The 19,647-nt window shown below is 52.2% G+C and overlaps 2 protein-coding genes and 1 pseudogene across 2 annotated transcripts in view; 2 read left to right on the forward strand and 1 right to left on the reverse strand.

The window, feature by feature from the left end:
• Positions 1–19,647, forward strand: part of LOC126530061 (ubiquitin carboxyl-terminal hydrolase 8-like) — a 652,141-nt gene that overhangs the window by 293,004 nt on the left and 339,490 nt on the right. The gene's annotated exons all lie outside the window — the stretch shown is intronic.
• LOC129384536 (uncharacterized) overlaps positions 1–19,647 on the forward strand; it is a 95,068-nt gene that overhangs the window by 61,464 nt on the left and 13,957 nt on the right. The window contains exon 2 of the mRNA XM_072288162.1: positions 19,391–19,592. Within this exon, the coding sequence (XP_072144263.1) occupies positions 19,391–19,592 (202 nt within the window). The remainder of the gene's footprint in view (positions 1–19,390; positions 19,593–19,647) is intronic.
• Positions 1,984–11,910, reverse strand: LOC126530115 (uncharacterized; annotated as a pseudogene).

Raw genomic sequence — 19,647 nt, forward strand, 5'->3', positions numbered from 1 at the left:
GCAACCCTTATTTCCAACGAGCGCCGCAGTACGGCCTGCACGGGAAATGAAAACGAGTTTCATGGAAAAGCCTGTCCTTACACTCCGGTTGATAGCAGCCGACAGAGCGACCGCGCGTTCGTAAGCTAACTTCCCCCTACTACACCAATCCGAACCGGTCCTAGCGCGCTGCAACGTATGGTCGCTTGACAATAGAATCACTCTCATTATTTTTCGGACAAACCCTGCGTAATCGCCATCGCACCTATATATAGAACCTTTGCATGCGCGATGTGGCAGCATTGCATTCATATCCGCGAAGAACATCCGGTCAGCCATATTCTACAGTCCAGTTAGCCAAGAAAAAAAGTATTTAGTCACATAGTACACTGTAGGCACATATTCTTGATGTTTTCGGATATAAAGAACGTGAGCATCGCGTCGAGCTCATGTATGCACTTTTTTTGTTGCACTTAAGAATACAATTCAGTTGTCAAGCACTCCAACTCTGCAGCAAAACTCGTGCCAGCTGGAGGGTCCTATAAATTTATAGGCTGTTCTAACTTGCGTTGCTCCGGAGGGCTTCGGCGCAAGTATCTGGGAACTCTGTCAGCATGAAAATGGTCTATAGGAATGGTACCCATACGCTTGCGCATCACCCGTGCATATGAAATGAAACGTCAAATGCTGTAATTTTATTGCGATAGCAATTATACGGACACTCCAGGCGCATTTTTACCATCGCCGTCAGCGTCGCTGTCGCCAAGATGTTTTGTATAACGTCCAAGGGCGATAACAGGGTCGCCGCGTGGCGTGTGCTGTATGCGCAACTGAAAGTATACGAGGGAACCCGACGATCGCGGCTCAATCTGGCGTGCCCGAAGCAAGAAAGCGGGGAGCAAACGCGCTGTCTTTCGTCACGCGAAAGGCCGTGCAGGAATGGGAGGCAGGGACTCTCTGGGCTAGTCTGTTTGTGTCCCAAGGCCTTTGTACTTCTCATTCGTGGCCTTTGTCTCTGGACAGAGCCGCAGCCTGTGGTGAGCATCCGCTTCACACGCTGGGGCACATCACTTTGGGCACTTCACAGGGTCTCAAGGGCAGACAGGGCCACATTAAGAAAAATAGGGGCGCTGGGCTAATGCGCGTGCAGGCCCCCTTTCCCTATACTGACCCCCCCCCCCTGTCGCCTGCTAGGCTACTGGGAATATGCCACGTTTTAATTTAATTCCACCAAATTAAAGAGAACGAAGGGCGATCAACGGGATTATTATTATTGTTAATATTATAAGGAAAACAACAAAACTTGCTTAAAACGCGTGCTGTTGCAAACACCAACACATATGTTCACTTTGCGATTAATCTGCATTCTGTTTTCAGCAAAAGCTAGGCTTTAAGGAAATGTTTAGTGCAGTCAGGAAGAACAAGAACGTAGAAAATAACACAGCTCAGAAGTCGATCCTTCTGAAGCTAGGCTTTGTTTGCATAACTAAGTTTAATCCCCTGAGAAGACGCATGGTTGTATAAAAAACATTATTTAATAAAATTTAAGCATCAGACTAAAGTAATCGTTATACACTTTACTCTATAAATGTGCAAGAGATATATACAATACTTAAGGCAATACAAACAGCATAGAAATGCACTAGAATACAGATCAAAATTACCAACTGTAATTACAAAACATTATTTGCAAATATTTTCGTTAAAGCTAGGACAAGCAAGAAGGACACCAAAAAAACGTGGCACTATCAAAAACAACAAAAATACTGTTCTTTATAAGCACGCTAAATATCACAAGAAGAACAAACAAGAGACGAACAACGAATATTTGCATATCTTGAATTACACTGTCCAACGTTTCATTGGCAACGTGGAGGCTGGGAGGCGACACAGCGAGCTTATTGGAACTATTCATGAATAGCGCAAACAGTCCTCTTTTGAAATGGCATCTTTCGCGCCTTCGCTTTGGGGAAATCAGTAGTAGTAGTAGTATAAGACTTTTCTTCAGCCAAAAATTACTGCCTGGGTGGCCAGTCGACGCTGTTCTTCACCTTCAGCGCCAAGCCAGTCGAGCCAGGTGATGATGGAAAGCGAAGGGGGAGGATGGGAACCTGATTGCTGAGCAGCCGTACAGTAGAATAGGCAATGGGATAGGTCTGCATAAGTAGAGGGGCAGTTGGAACAGGAGGGGTCGGAGCGATATCGATAGGCAAAGAGGCGGGAAGGGGTTACCAGTGCATTCATTTGGATGTGCCGCAGAAGGCGAGCCTCCGGCACAGTGAGTGATGGATGAGGGGGAGGGTAGAGGCGCTTGTCGAGACGGAGCTGCAGGTAAACTTCCTTGATAGTGCGGTGCACGGAGAGTCCCCCAGAATCCTGCGAGGGCCTCGACCAGGCGATAAACGGTGCCCGGTTAAAAACGTCACGGGCGAGCTGATAGGCCAGCGCATTGCCGTCAATCCCCGAATGCCCAGGGACCCAGCGGAGGAAAACGCTGTAAGGTTGCAGTGCGGAGACCGCTCGTTCGACCTCTTGTTGGAGTGAATGGGGTAGGGTGCGGTTCTGTATGTGGCGAATGGCGGCTCGGGAGTCGGTGTATATTGACACGTGTACTTATCTGTATCGGGCAACCACGTTTCGCCGCGTAACAAATGTAATCGCACAGCGTGGGACGCGCCTGCGTGTATCCGAAGTTTCTGGAAAGTTATCGATGCTTCTATCCGCTGTCTGTTGTCGCCGAACCATATGTTATCTCATCTCATCGCGTGACGCGAATGGTGTAGAACTTTGTGGAAGGCACGCGGGTCCGAACGATTAGTCTGGAACATTCGACGACTCCTCTATAAAAGCCGACGCGCTTGACCCGCTGATCAGATTTTCGACGATCGCCGACTGTGTTCGCCGCTATCGTTGTGCTTTAAGTGTAGCCTGTTTTGTGGGCACAGGTTCGCCCAATAAAAGCTACTTTTGTCTTTCACAGTACTGCTACTGTGTTCTTTAACGTCACTACCACGTGACATCTGGTGGAGGTGCTTTTGGTCCATGTACCGGACGCCCCCGACAAGCCGTGATCCAAGCCCGGACCGTAAAGAGAGCGCCAACGTAGTCACGGACCATCGAGTAAGCCGTCGTCTACAACAGCTGCCCCCGGAACACGGACTTCTACCTGAGAAGACCAAGAAGATCGTGGCCAAGACAACCCCAATGGCTGCCCCAGCGACCCCCGTTGTCCTGCAACAACCTCGGGACCCACCGACCTTCCATGGAGCAGCAACTGAAGACCCGGAATCCTGGCTGGAGACGTACGAGCGAATCGCGACTTTCAACAACTGGGACTGCGACGACAAGTTGCGGCATGTATACTTCGCCCTAGAAGACGCCGCCAGAACGTGGTTCGAGAACAGGGAGTCGACATTGACAACATGGGACCTGTTCCGTACCGGCTTCCTGCGCACCTTTACAAGCGTCTTGCGCAAGGAAAGGGCCGAAGCTATGCTGGACGCCCGAGTGCAGCTACCTAACGAGAACGTCGCCATATTCACGGAAGAAATGAACCGCCTGTTCCGCCACGCCGACCCGGATATGCCCGAAGAGAAGAAAGTCCGCCTTCTCATGCGTGGCGTGAAGGAAGAACTTTTCGGCGCAATGATAAGAAGTCCACCGAAGACCGTAGAAGAGTTTCTTCACGAGGCTACCAGCATCGAGAAGACACTCGAAATGCGGAACCGGCAATTCAACCGCCGCACGAATGCTACCAACTACACAGGAATTCAGTCACTGGCCACCGACGACCTGCGCGAGACTATCCGAGCGGTCGTGCGGGAGGAACTACAAAAGCTGTTCCCGTCACCGCAGACTCAAGTGGCTTCGATTGCCGACGCCGTACGTGAGGAGCTCCAACAACAACTCGGAGTAGCCCCTGAATCGCCGCAGCCTCAGCCGCAAGCGATGACATACGCCGCTGTAGCCCGCCGTCACGTTTCCCCACCGCGCCCACGGCAGGGCCCAGTGACGACACAGTTCCGTCGTCCACCACCAACCCCGCCGCCAGCACGCCAACCCGTCACCCCACGCGGCATTCCAAGGAAGACTGACGTTTGGCGCGCCCCTGACCATCGCCCGCTTTGCTATCACTGCGGAGAAGCCGGGCACATCTACCGCCGATGCCCATACCGGGAGATGGGACTCCGAGGGTTCGCCGTGAACGCGCCGCGACCACAGATTGGTGAACGACCTCGCGATATCGCCGACTACCTCGCCGCCACTCAGTGGAGCCCTCGACGACCGTCCCGTTCGCCGTCACCAGGCCGTTACCTGTCGCCGCAGCGCCGACCATACACTGGCCCAGTCCGGGGCCGGTCTGCGAGTCCATATCCGGAAAACTAAAAGCAGCAACCGATGGAGGTGCGGTTGCTGTTCGTCGAACTGACGAATATCCTCCGACGCCGACGGAGACGCCGAAGAGACCATCTCCACGACATAATAATGACACGCCGCCGTCCCGACGAAGTCAGAAAGCCAAGACTACACCGACAAATGACTAGGTGACGACGCGACGTTCCAGCTTCAGTTTAACACGACGCAGCCGTGATCCGACGCCAAGACCCAACTGCAACGCCAGACGAAGAACCACCGACCTCGACGTACTTCTCGACGGCCACGCAGTCACTGCCTTAGTCGACACAGGGGCCGATTACTCCGTAATGAGTGGACACATCGCCGCCCAGTTGAGGAAGGTTAAGACTGCCTGGGAGGGCCCCCAAATTCGGACCGCTGGAGGACACCTCATTACGCCGACTGGAATCTGCACGGCAAGAATTACCATTCATGACCGGACTTACCCTGCCACCTTCGTTATCCTCCAACAGTGTTCACGAGACGTCATTCTCGGTATGGACTTCCTGAACCAACACGGCGCAATCATCGACCTGAAGTCGAAGTCTATAACGCTGTCGGAAGATAAAGCGACACCGCCGGAGAGCCCTCGTAGTCGCCACGCCTTGAGTGTGCTCGAAGATCAAGTGAGCATCCCGCCTCGCTCCAGCATTGTTATTTCGGTCGGCACAGAAACACCCGCTGACGTAGAAGGCGTCATCGAAGGCGACCAACGTCTATTGCTAGACCGTGAAATTTGCGTCGCAAGAGGGATCGCTCGACTGCATGGAGGGAAAACTGAAGTGTTGCTGACAAACTTCAGCCAGGAGTTCAAGCACATCAACAAGGGCACGACGATCGGGTACATTGAGGAAATTCTGGAAACCAGTAATGCGTTTGTCCTCTCGGATTCCGCCGCATCTGCCCCGACGACCATGGTTCCCGAACCAAACTACGACATTAATCCAAGTCTCCCCATGGGCAAGCAGCAACAGCTCAGAAGTCTGCTCCGACGATACAAAGCCTGCTTTTCGACATCATCGAGGATTCGACAAACACCAGTCGCCAGGCATCGCATAATCACCGAGGAGTGCACTCGACCACTCCGCCAGAGCCCTTACCGAGTTTCGCCGCGAGAACGTGAAGCTATAAGAGAACAAGTCGACGAAATGCTGCGCGACGACATCATCCAGCCGTCGAAAAGCCCGTGGGCGTCCCCTGTTGTCCTGGTGAAGAAAAAGGACGGAACCCTACGTTTCTGCGTCGATTATCGCCGTCTGAACAAGATCACGAAGAAGGACGTATATCCCCTCCCACGGATAGACGACGCATTGGATCGGCTCTGCAACGCTAAATACTTCTCGTCGATGGACCTCAAGTCTGGCTATTGGCAAATAGAAGTCGACGAAAGAGATCGCGAAAAGACCGCCTTCATCACCCCGGACGGCCTCTACGAGTTCAAGGTTATGCCATTTGGACTGTGCTCGGCGCCCGCAACGTTCCAACGGGTGATGGACACGGTTTTAGCAGGATTGAAGTGACAGACCTGTCTCGTTTACTTGGATGACGTCGTTGTCTTCGCCGGCAATTTCGACGATCACCTTAGGCAGCTTACAACAGTACTAGAGGCCATCATGTCATCAGGACTTACTCTGAAGCCGGAAAAGTGCCACTTCGCTTACCAGGAGCTTCTATTTTTAGGCCACGTCATCAGCAAATCTGGAGTCCGCCCCGACCCGCAGAAGACAGCTGCCATCGCAAAGTTCCCGCAGCCCATCGACAAGAAGGCAGTGCGTAGATTCCTTGGCATGTGTGCCTACTACAGGCGCTTTGTCAAGGACTTTTCACGCATCGCGGAGCCGCTAACCCATCTAACCAAATGTGATGTCGAGTTCAAGTGGGAAACGCCGCAGGCCGACGCATTTCAAGAACTCAAACGACGCATGCAGTCGCCGCCCGTACTTGCGCACTTCGACGAGCACGCCGATACCGAAATTCACACTGACGCCAGTAGCCTAGGCCTTGGTGCCGTCCTAGTCCAGAGAAAAGATGGACATGAACACGTGATAGCTTATGCTAGCCGGTCGTTGTCAAAAGCGGAAGGCAATTATTCTACAACCGAAAAGGAATGCCTCGCCATCGTTTGGGCTACAGCGAAATTTCGCCCTCACCTATATGGCAGGCCATTCAAAGTGGTCAGCGACCATCACGCGTTGTGTTGGCTAGCTAACTTAAAGGACCCTTCAGGACGGCTGGCACGGTGGAGCCTCAGACTACAAGAATATGACATCACTGTAACATACAAGTCCGGACGAAAACACTCAGATGCCGATTGCCTATCACGCACCCCCATTGACCCGCCGCCGCAAGATGACGAGGATGACGACGCCTTCCTTGGCATAATAAGCGCGGAAGATTTCGCCGAACAACAACGAGGGGACCCGGAGCTAAAAGCCCTAGTCGAGTATTTGGAAGGGCACACCGACGTTGTCCCTAGGGCATTTAAGCGTGGATTATCTTCGTTCACGCTTCAAAACAACCTACTCGTGAAGAAGAACTTCTCACCAGTCCGCGCCACCTACCTTCTTGTTGTTCCGTCGGCGCTGCGTCCAGAAGTACTGCGCGCCCTACATGACGATCCGACCGCTGGGCACCTCGGTTTCTCCCGAACGCTATCGAGGATACAAGAAAAGTATTACTGGCCGCACCTAACCGCCGATGTCGCCCGTTACGTCAAGACATGCCGAGACTGTCAGCGACGCAAGAAACCACCGACAAGGCCAGCGGGATTACTACAGCCGATCAAGCCTCCTCACCGACCTTTTCAGCAGATCGGGATGGACTTGTTGGGACCGTTTCCGACATCAACTTCCGGAAATAAGTGGATCGTTGTAGCGACGGACTATCTCACCCGCTTCGCTGAAACTAAAGCTCTACCGAAAGGCAGCGCAGCCGAAGTGGCGAAATTTTTCGTCGAGAACATCCTGCTGCGACATGGTGCTCCAGAAGTCCTCATCACCGTCAGAGGAACGGCTTTTACAGCAGAGCTCACGCAAGCCATTCTGCAATACAGCCAGACAAGTCACAGGAGGACAACTGCCTACCATCCGCAGACGAATGGTCTCACGGAGCGCCTGAACAAGACCCTCGCCGACATGCTAGCAATGTACGTCGACGTCGAGCACAAGACGTGGGATGCGGTCCTGCCGTACGTAACATTCGCTTATAACACGGCGGTACAAGAAACAACACAGATCACGCCATTTAAGCTGGTTTACGGCAGGAACCCGACGACGACGCTCGACGCTATGCTGCCGCACGTCACTGACGAGGAAAGTCTTGACGTCGCTTCCTATCTCCAGCGCGCCGAAGAAGCTCGACAGCTCACCCGCTTACGGATCAAGAACCAGCAGCGTAGCGACAGCCGACAGTACAACCTGCGACGACGCTTCGTCGAGTACCAACCCGGCGACCGTGTTTGGGTATGGACCCCGATACGCCGACGAGGACTAAGTGAGAAGCTACTGCGACGCTATTTCGGACCCTACAAGGTTATCCGACGTATTGGCGCACTGGACTATGAGGTCGTGCCAGACGGCATTTCGCTATCAGAGCGGCGCCGGTCAAGACCTGAAATAGTCCACGTTGTGCGACTCAAGCCGTACTACCAGCGTTAATGAACTTTGGGGCTTCGCGTAACTGACCTTTGGACTTTGTTTCTTTTCACTGTTTTGTTACTTATGTTTAATAGGTGTCCTTTTGTGTTTCGCTCTCTTATATGTATAGTATCGGGACGATGCTTTTTAAGAGGGGGGTATTGACACGTGTACTTATCTGTATCGGGCAACCACGTTTCGCCGCGTAACAAATGTAATCGCACAGCGTGGGACGCGCCTGCGTGTATCCGAAGTTTCTGGAAAGTTATCGATGCTTCTATCCGCTGTCTGTTGTCGCCGAACCTTATGTTATCTGATCTCATCGCGTGATGCGAATGGTGTAGAACTTTGTGGAAGGCACGCGGGTCCGAACGATTAGTCTGGAACATTCGACGACTCCTCTATAAAAGCCGACGCGCTTGACCCGCTGATCAGATTTTCGACGATCGCCGACTGTGTTCGCCGCTATCGTTGTGCTTTAAGTGTAGCCTGTTTTGTGGGCACAGGTTCGCCCAATAAAAGCTACTTTTGTCTTTCACAGTACTGCTACTGTGTTCTTTAACGTCACTACCACGTGACAATATCGTGTACTCTGGGAGCGAGGGCAGGGATGGAAATGATTGTACGGCATGTACAATGGCAAGGACCTCGAGAGAGAGTGCATCCGGAGGGTGTGGGTACTGCCCACTCGTGTGAGTTTCAGGCGCTGGGAGGTGGGGATGGTAGATAGCGTAGCCGCAGGAACCTCGAGGGGCTATGAAAGAGGCATCCGTGTAGGCTACTCCCTGGGTAGTAAAGAGGGCGGCCGCGTGACGACGGCCGACATGCAGGACAGGGAACATATTGGATGGGAGGGGGAGAATGCGAAGATTGGGCGCCGGGGTGGATTTTGGAGAGGTAAAGGAGGAAACGGGAATGGGAGAGATACCCGCCTGGGCCAGTAACCACTGACCCTGACGGGTAAGAGAAAGCCGGGCAAGCTGGGAGTCACGGTGGAGAGAGAGAACGAAGAGGATGGAAGAGGCATGTGGCAAAGAGCTTAGCAGTGGAGGTGGTGATAGGGAGGTTGAGAGCTGCCTTGTAGAGGCCCACAAGGGCGGTCTCGAGGGTGTTAAGCTCAGTCTGGGTTGAAGGAAACGTAAGGCACAAAGTACAGGAACTTGTTGAGGGCGAGCGCACGGGCAACTCGGCATGCATGAGCCTCGTGGAGGCCCCAGCGACGAGTGACCGCGCGCCGCAGGAGGTGAGTTACCGAGTGGCAAGTCCTGACAGCGTGGTGTAGGGCTTGCACATTCTTGGCTGCATGCAACGGGAAGCCAATAACTTTGCATTGGGAGACAATAGGAATGGGAGAGCCGGAAAGATGGAGGGAGATTAGGGCGTTGTGGGAGCGCTGGTATGAGGAGTAGTTAAGAAGGAGAAGCTCGGATTTCTCCAGAGCAGGTGACAAGCCAGCAGTGGAGAGAAAGGAGTTGATGAGATCGAGGCCACGTTGCAGGGTGTCCTGTACGTGACCGGGAGAACCAGACAAACACCAGAGGTTGATGTCATCGACATAAAAGATGTGGTGGAGGTCAGGAATCTGGGCTAGTTGGGAGGCGAGAGGGGTCATAGCAAGATTAAAAAGGATAGAAGAGAGAACAGCACCTTGAGGAGTGCCACGGGTGAGCGGGTGGGGATCGGACAGATGTGCGTCCACTCGGAAACGAGCCACTCGGTTAGAGAGAAAGGAGCGGAGATAAGAGTACGTGCGGTGTCCGCAGTCCAGGGAGGAGAGTTGAGACAGGATATGGTCGTGGCACACACCGTCGAAGGCCTTGCGGACATCAACAGTCACAAGAGCGTGGATCTGGCTGGGATTGGGTGAGAGAAAGGTGTGCTGGAAGATCAGGAACATGTCCTCTGCACAGACGTGCCGTCGAAAGCCGATAAGAGAATGGGGAAAGAACTTTCGCTTCAATAAAATCAAAGAGGCGAGTCAAAGCCATTCGCTCAAGGGTCTTGCCAACACACGACGTCAAGGAGATAGGGCGAAGGTTAGAAAGGGAGGGAGGTTTGCCGGCTTCGGAATCATAGAAATAAGGGAGGATGTCCAAGCGCTCGGCAAGCAGCCGGTGTCCCAGGCATTGTTGAAAGTCTGAAGGAGGAATTCCTCGGAGTGGTCGGGGAGGTTGTGGAGTGTAGTGTATGTGATGGTATCCTCACCGGGAGCCGAGCGAGAAGCATTAGCAGCCAGGGCAGCTTCGAGCTCCCGGAGAGTGAAAGGGCGGTCGAGGTCTGGGTTAGGATCGCCAGAGTAGGCTGGGTAGGAAGGTGTGAGAGGGGGTGGGAGATACAAAGAAGTGAGCTTGTCAAAGACATCGGAGGGAGTCCCCTGAGTGAGGGCTTTTGCTAGAGTGGGAGCAAGGGCAGGCTTCGTACCTAAGAAAGATTTAAAAAGGGACCACGTGGATCGCGAGTGTAATGCAGGATCGAGGCCGTCACAAAGCGCACTCCAACGAGAATGCTCGAGGGACGTGCCATGGGCGGCTATCTCGGCCCGCAGAGCAGCAATCCGGGAGGAAAGTTGGGTATTTTGGGGTTGGGAGCGCAAGGAACGTTGGAGACGTTTCAGCCGACGCCATCAACGGAGAAAGTGAGGATCCGGGTCTGGGATAGGGTGACGTGAGCGAACGCGACGGCTACTGGTCGAAAGCGCTGCGGAGATGCGCGACGTCCAGTCGTCGTAAGATTCAAAGGAGGCGGAAAGGACATTAGTGCGAAATGCGTGCCAGTCAGTGTGAGTGGTTGAGTGCGATCGAGGGATGTGGGAAAGAGAAGCGCTAATATGAATGAGGAAATGTTCGCTGAGGAGCGTTTCAGCTGTGACCTGCCAGCCAGTGAAAGGAAAGGAAAGGGAGCCCCGAGAGAAAGAGAGTTCGGGTGTCGTGGACAGCTGTGAGACAGTGCCCGCTCGAGTAGGGGAGCCAGGGGTATTAGAAGGGTGAGGTGGCTTTCCTGGGCAAGACAGTGGAGAAGGCGGCCGGGCTTGAGGCTCTGGGGGTAGCCCCAGAGCGTGTGAGGGGCGTTAAAATCGCCCCCAAGGAGGACATGGGTGGTGGCGGGAACAGAATGAAGGAACTTGCCCAAGGCAGTTCCTTCATTGCAGTTGCCCAAGGCAGTGAACAAAGAGGATGTGGCAGAGGGATTATAGAAAAACATAAAGGCGACTGAGATGCACGATGAAGGTTGGTAATACACCACACCAACTAAATATTTATGGAGGCTGGAGGGGATACCAAGTGGCTCGACGAGGACGTCGCTGCGTACATAATGGACGCAAGCGGCGTGCCCGTCGTGGCATGGTAGGCGCGGTAACGTGGGACGGTGCGGGCCGTCCGCGTCTCCTGGAGAAGCAGAAAATGGGGCAGGGAAGGGCGGGTGAGGAGATACTGGTGGAGGGGGGTCTTATTGTGGAGAAGGTTTCGACAGTTCCACTGCACAATCTCGAGGTCCTCTCCACGCACCATGTTTACGATAGATTAGAGGTAGAAGAGTTTGCGGGGACACGTTCCTTCTTTTTGGCCGGGGACAGTGACTCCTGGAGGGAGCCCAGCACAGAAGCGAATGATTCCAATTGCTTGGATTGGGTTTGGAGGGTGGTGAGGATCTTGACAATCAAAGTTTCGAGCTGAAGCAAGCGAGTGTGGTGTCCGGTGGTGGTGGTTTCTACCAGGTCAGCCAATGGGGCGACCTGGGCGTTAGGGGACGGGGTGATGAACGTGGCAAGGTGCTCATTTAGCTTTGTAAGCTGGGATGTAAGAGAGGAGGTGGTTGTCTTCAGGGTTTGTGTCAAAGCGTGGATTTGCTGTTGTGAATCTTGGGAGATGCGCTGTTGTTCGCGCTGGTGACGCTCAAGCATTGTGAGCCGGAGATCGAAGGAGCGGTTCCAGTCAATCAGGGATGGCGAAGGTATAGTAGTGGAAGAAAGGGATGCTTGCACCGAGGGCCCTTTCACTGTAGTGGCGTAGGAGCCTGGAGGGGATGGAGCCTGAGTTGAAGGAGATGCATGATTAGCTAAAGAGGCGGAAGAAGGGGTGGGCTGCGTGGCCCTGCGCAAAGCTGTTTGACGGAGAAACGCGGCTTTGGCACACTCGCGTTGTTTAGCGAGGAGGAAGGGGCAGGTGGGGTCGAGAGAGGGATGTGTGTTTACTTGGCAATGAATGCACCATGGTTGGGCTCACGCGTGAGCGGTAGGATCTGCGGGTAGGGGAGCAGCACAGCGGCGGCACTTGGCCGGAACGTTGTGCTGAGGGCATTGGTGAGCACGGTGTCCCAGAGCAAGACAACGGGTGCATGTGGGGGGCTTAGGCTTATGAGGGCGGCATCGGAAAGCGACGCGTTTAAAATATACGAAGTGGGGTATGACGGTGCCAGCGAAGGTTATGAGCACTGATTCTGTGCTGCCCATCATACGAGCAGCGAGAATATCAGTCATGTATGATCCAAGGTCATGCATGAGCTGAGCAGGAGTAAAGTGACCACCGACGTTATGAATGACGCCGAGGCAGGAAATGTGAGGATTGGGGGCATATGTTTTGACGGTGATAGGCTTAATGTGGAGCTGAAGATGCGTGAGAGAAAGTAGGAGTTGGGCGGTGAGAAGGGTGTGTGTTTTCAGAAATACAAGGCTCTGAGTTGACTTGGCCTAAAGGGTGGTCTCTGCGCTGGTTTTGGAGGAGAGATGTGCGGCGCAGATGATGGCGGCAAGCAAGTCGTAAAGAGGCAGCTTGGCAGTGAGGGTACTGGGCGGAAGTTGGATCCCAACTGAGATGAGCTTGGTGCGAGGGCGGGCGGCGGAGGCAGGTTTACGGCTGGTACTGACGGTGCTCCAGCCGCTTTCTAAAGATGGCGTATTATGGTCGTTGTCTGGGGACGACGTGAAATTCATCTCCGCCGACGAGTCGTCAGCCGGATACACGGTGTTCAAGGAGGTAGGGGCGACAGAAACACATCTCGAAACATTGGGAATGACATCGGCGGGCATAGAGTTTGCACTCTCCAGCACGGCAGAAGTGGTGGATCCGGTGGGAGCGGCTGCAACAAGCGCGTTCAGCTGCAATTCTGATGTCTGATTGCAGCTCTTTACAACAGGCGCCAATGTGGCCGGAATAGACGCGGCGGCGACGGTGAACGCTGCTGGCTGCGACACGCTTAGTGGTCCGAGACTCTTGGCGTCGCTGACAGCGTGGAGCTTGGTCGTAGGAGACATTGAGGCGACGAACGGCGACTGCGACGCGGCGGTCGATCAGAGCTCTCAGCGTTGCTCACAGCGTTGAACGTGGTCGGAATATGCACGGTGGCGTGCGCGGAGTGCAGGAACGCAGCCGGTTGAGGCAGGGCTGCCGGCTTAGAATTAGTCACGTCGCTGGTAACATTCAGCGTTGACAGAGCAGGCACAGTGGCACCGGCGGCGGTAGAAGAGGAGGCCAGCGGGGCATTGGTGGCTGTCGGCTGCCGGGTCTTCGTGAGACGCTGCATTTCAGAGGTGCAGGCGCGGCGCGTTAGGGTTAGCGCGGCGCCGCGCCGCTTCGTAGATTTGGAGGGACCTGGAGGGCCAGCCTGGCGTCGGACCGGGAGTCGTATGGTGTCCACTAGCGGCGGAAGTCTTCGTGAAAAGATGAAGAGTAGACCCAGGGGCGGGCAAGGCCCTGGACCGGGCCAAGGACAGGTGAAAACGGAGCACAATATGCAGCCAGATAACCAGAGTGGCGCCACCTATCCCCCTCAATCTCAAATCAGATATAGTCTGTTCGAGGGATAGATTGCGGAGGAGGTCACTTTCAATGGACATGATAGCAAGCGAGTTCACCTTGTCGTCAAGGAGGCTCGAATGAAGGCGATTTTTTACCAGCGACAACTTGGAAAATGATCATTTCGGTCTCACAGTTTGCCACGGGTATGTTTAAGTACATTCGCAAAGCAATAGAAAGGTTCGGAAACACATCAATAAGCTTTCTTTCATGCAGCAAATTGAATATTCCCAGGGGACTCGTGTCCTGGCACTCATTGTTGTGCAGAAAGTTTGCAAACTGAACGATTTCAGCGGAAAATGCTGACTCCAAATCAATTTTGTAGGTTTTCACCAACTTCTCAGCTTGCTGTGCCAGAGAGGCCTCGCTCCCAACTTCTGTCAGCAATCTTAATAATCCGAACCTTTCTCAGAGTTCAGTGTAGGCAGCTTTTCGCACTCGCAAAGCAGAGCCTAGACTGTCAAGTACAACATTGTAGGTCTCTACGATAAACTTTTTTCTACCTTGTAGCGCACTAAAGCTTTTTCCGTCCGGGTGCTTACTCAAAACGAAGCGTTTGCCCTCATCCTGATAACATTGATTGGTACTTAGCGTGCGTGCTCTCTTTTGAATGGTATCAAAGACAGGTCGCAAATAATTAACAAAGCCTTCTAGAGAGCTCAGAAGGTCTACAGCAGTTGAAATGTCCAGGGCTGGTTTCTGAAATTCTACGCTCGTTTTGTCAACGTGCTCCAAGATTTTACTCCAGAAAATCGCCATGAATGCAGTCACTCATATTGTCATTTTCTTGAAGAGAGTATACGCTTCGTTCCTAGTGTCACCGTTTTCTTCATCGTTCTTTGATATAGCTTCAAGGCAACACAAGACTGCATTGAAATTTTTTAGAATGGCCTTACATAATTCAGCGTGTCTTGACCACCTGGTCTCAGTGAGACTTTTCAAAACAAGCTGCTGGTCAGTTCCACCCAGGCTGTCCAAAAGATACCTCCATCGCTTAGGTGAGGCAGCAAAGAACACATACAGTCTCTGAATTACAGCGAAAATTTTGACTGCCTCAAGGCAACTTGTTCAACTCAGTTCAGTGAATGACCGACTCATGGGACGTAGAGTGCCAATTGGTTCAGGTGTTTGATTTGAGCTTGCAGTCCTTTGTATTTTCGTGACATATTACTCGCATTATCATGAACTTGGCCCCTACAATCATCAATTGATATGCCATTGGTCGCCAAGAGGGACATCACGGTATCGAAAAGGTACAAGCCAGTATGCCATTCAATTGGAACAAATGCAAAAAAGCGTTCGTACACTTTCCCATTTAAATAGTATCGTAAAACAACTGACAGCTGCTCAACGTGAGTAAGGTCTGGAGTCGAATCAACCATTAAAGCGAAGTATTTTGCGCGTTTCACTTCGTCAACGAGACGTTTGCTGACAGCCTTTGCCATATGCTCGATAAATTCATCACAAATGGTTTCTGACAGATACGATGGGTGACCTTTTCCTTTGTTCCCGTAGCGTTTGATGTGCTCCTCTAGAAAGGGATTAAACTTGGCAATGGCCTCAAACACTCCCATATAATTACCATTTCTCGGTGAACCAAAAATCTCCTCACTGCCCCTAAACGCTAGGTTGCGCTCACTTAGAAGCCTAACTACAACGACTATGCGCTTCAACACCTCTGTCGAGTAAGCGGTCTCAGTGACAAGATGCTTAACCAGCTCCTTGTGAATTGTGCTGCTCGAGTTAGAGCGGACGATCCATGCTGCCAAGTAGTTCCGGTGCTCGACGCCATTTTCATGTGGGCAAACCTTTTCTTCTGCTCTTTTCCAATCAGAAAAGCCGTGCGTGGTGAAAGCACTGGGGTTGCTTGAAATCAAAAATGGTTTGCACATGAAACAGTAAACGAAGCCTTTGGACTCCGAGTACATTAACCAGTGTCGCTCGTACGCCTCGCCTCTCGCACGAAACGATGAGGTGACATAAAGCGTTTCTGAGTTTTGTATTGCCTTTCGGAAGACAGAAAATTTTCTTCACGATTTTGAAAATACAGTTTCTCTTTCTCAAGGCATACCCTCCGAAAGCTGTCAGTAATAACCTCCGGCCACTTAATAGTAATAAGTGGCCGCACGTTATTCTGGATTCCGTAAAGGCTACTCAACAATAGATCATATTCACACTATCAATCAGGTGATAGAGAAATGTGCGGAATATAACCAACCCTTATATATAGCTTTCATTGATTACGAGAAAGCGTTTGATTCTGTCGAAACCTCAGCAGTCATGGAGGCATTACGGAATCAGGGTGTAGACGAGCCGTATGTAAAAATACTGAGACATATCTATAGCCGCTCCACAGCCACCGTAGTCATCCGTAAAGCAAGCAACAAAATCCCAATAAAGAAAGGCGTCAGGCAGGGAGATACGATCTCTCCAATGCTATTCACAGCGTGTTTACAGGAGGTATTCAGAGACCTGGATTGGGAAGGATTGGGGATAAAAGTTAATGGAGAATACCCTAGTAATTTGCGATTCGCTGATGATATTGCCTTGCTTAGTAACTCAGGGGACGAATTGCAATACATGCTCACTGACCTGGAGAGGCAAAGCAGAAGAGGGGGTTTAAAAATTAATCTGCAGAAAACTAAAGTAATGTTTAACAGTCTCGGAAGAGAACAGCAATTTACAATAGGCAGGGAGGCACTTCAAGTCGTAAGGGAATACATCTACTTAGGGCAGGAAGTGACGGCGGATCCGGATCATTAGACGGAAATAATCAGAAGAATAAGAATGGGCTGGGGTGCGTTTGGCAGGCATTCTCAGATCATGAACAGCAGGTTGCCATTATCCCTCAAGAGAAATTGTATAATAGCTGTGTATTACCAGTACTCACCTACGGGGCAGAAACGTGGAGGCTTACAAAAAGGGTTCTACTCAAATTGAGGACGACGCAACGAGCTATGGAAAGAGGAATGATAGGTGTAACGTTAAGGGATAAGAAAAGAGCAGATTGGGTGAGGGAACAAACGCGAGTTAATGACATCTTAGTTGAAATCAAGAAAAATAAATGGGCATGGGCAGGACATGTAATGAGGAGGGAAAATAACCAGTGGTCATTAAGGGTTACGGACTGGATCCCAAGGGAAGGGAAGCGTAGCAGGGGCCGGCAGAAAGTTAGGTGGGCGGATGAGATTAAGAAGTTTGCAGGGACGGCATGGCCACAATTAGTACATGACCGGGGTTTTTGGAGAAGTATAAGAGAGGCTTTTGCCCTGCAGTGGGCGTAACCAGGCTGATGATGATGATGATGACTTAATAGGGTCTCTTCGGAAAATCTCGCAACGTACCTCTTGCTGCGGGGGTGTCTGTACTTCTCTGTTGCCGTAATGAGAAGCCGTCTCATTCGTCCTCTCGAGGCACACTTTGTGGGTGGGAACACAATTTTTTGAAGCCAAACTACCAGGAAACAATGAGTCGGTTCTTTGAGTGTTGTTTCCTGGCGCTCGTCAGTAGAAGGAGGCTCTTCGGGGAGGTTTGGCACCTGTTGATCAGCAGTAGTAGAAATCGGGCGTGGCAGACCGGACACTTGGAGCTCTGTGGCCGGGGCCCGGCCGAGAAGATAGACGTTGCTGACTCAGGAACAGGACAGGGCTCGATTAGCGTCGGTTGCTCAGAAATATGGATGACCGTGGTTGGCACCGTTTTCACAGGATCCAAACAACCAAGATGAGTCAAACCTTGCTTCTTGCCAAGAAACCGTGGTGATCCATGGAGTTGGCAACTCTTCCACAGAAGCACAGTTGGTACGATTGGGAGTTTGACACGGACTCTGGGTAGAGCGATCATACTGCTCTGCGGAAGCTGCATTCAGTAGGCACTTCGTCATATTTAGTAGCTTCTTTTCACGCTCTTCTCTTTCTAACTTCGCCTTTCGTTTAGATGCACCACTTTGATGCTTCCGACCGAACATTTTCGCATGAATGCATGCTAATTGTTCACCGGGCACTTCGTCAGTCCGACGCGACCGCAGGTGTCCAACGGTGGCCGTCCCAATGACTGGTGCACGCTGCCTGGATGGTCCGTGGCTGGCCGAGAGTGCTGCGCCCCCCGGGAGATCCTCAGTGGGCAGGCTTATGTAAGCTTAAACGGCGACTCGGGGCTGAATCGCAGCTCGCGATCAACTTCCTCTTATAGACGCGCGCCGCGTCTGTTTGTTACTAGCGCTAAATCAGGCGTTCATGCGCATAAAGTTCCTTGTACAAATTCCCTCCTTCTCCGTACAAACTCACTCCTTCTCCCGTTCCAGTCTCGTCTTCCTATTGGCTAGGAACAATCGTCTGTTCTAGGAGGTTCTCGATTTTTCTTTCGCCCCGTCGACGCCGAGCGCGAGAACGAAGTGGAGAGGGCGACTCCTAGCGCGGGCGAAGTTACGCGCCCTCCGTCGCCCCTGAGTCATCTTTTTCTACTTCTTTCTGGGAAGTTCGGCGGCCAGTCTGACCTACTTTTTCCGTCGATCGCGCGCGAGGGTGCGCAGCCACTAGGCAGGAATGGGCCCTGGAGACAGGCCTTTGTGTCCAGCTCTCCAATTTCCACCTTCACTCTTCCACAACCCTAGCCCGAACAGTGAACATTCCATGCTTCACGGCACCCGGACAAAAGCACCGTGTGACGTCTTTCCTTTCCTACCTAGACTCTGCCACCAGACACATCATCGTCTCCTATCGGACTCATCCTCCCCCGCCCAAATTACTATCACGGTAAAGAAAAGTGGAATGGGAGGCACTGTTGGGTACTGCAGCACATCCTTTCTATGAGGAGGACAGCGGCGGAACTATTTGAGAGGTGGAGGTGGCACGTTGGTGACGAGACGCAAGGGAGAATTAGGCCCTCATCCCACATTACATGTTTTAGGTGTTTCCCCCTTGCCCCTCCTCTCCAGACAGCACTGGATAGACGGACTGCCAGCAAACCACGAAAACTCTTCCAAGTAAACGCACCTCGCTTCGTAAGAAAGAGGGCCCCGCTGGGGTGGCAGGGGATTCCTGTTCTTGCAGCTCGACAAGCTCTCCCCAAATGATCATGTTACATAAGGCTCGTTCTGGTCTTCTCGCTTCATACATGTCGCTCGAAGTTGTGTTGCCCATGGTTCCATATACTAAGCAGGTTAGAATAAATGGGCATCCTTCTCCTACAGTCCGAGGTGAGCCCCTGTGCTGCAGCTCCCTTTAGCCCTCCCCCTTAATCCAGAGCTGAGGGCAGAGCCCCAATTCAAGGATCCAGAAAGGATAAGAAACTCATTAACCCGAAGTCTCCGGATACACTTTCACCAACCGAGTAAAATTATTAGGACGCGACCTGACACACGGTCGAATAGGGTGTGTCCCATCGGTGAAGAGATTTTCAGGCTACTAAGACGGAGCAGTGGTCGGAAGGGTGGACGAGCTCACCTCCACACAGTAATGGGTGGATAAAGTTTCAGTCTGCGCATTAGCTAGCACAGTTTTCGGGATTCGTGCACTGTTATTCTTTTGCTAGAAAATCTCGAATGGGAACGGGATAACCACTGAGTGAAACACTATTATTGCTTTGCAGGCCGCACAGAGGTAGACATTGGCAAAGTCCAACTGATGCCACATATGCTGCAGCGCTTCCGCGCCTTGATACAAAAACGGGTGCTGTATTTGTGGCGCACACCTTTCCTGTTCGTGATTGGCTGGATCCTCCCTGTGGTCATGGCATACATTGGTCTTACGGTATTCAAGCTAAACCGCGTGGAACTGCCCCCGGATTTCAGGTAACCTGTGCTTTTGGAAAAGTAATATAAACAAGATTTATCAGCATATTGTAGC

Source organism: Dermacentor andersoni, chromosome 5 (genome assembly GCF_023375885.2).
Source record: "Dermacentor andersoni chromosome 5, qqDerAnde1_hic_scaffold, whole genome shotgun sequence".
Classification (NCBI taxonomy): Eukaryota; Metazoa; Arthropoda; class Arachnida; order Ixodida; family Ixodidae; genus Dermacentor; species Dermacentor andersoni.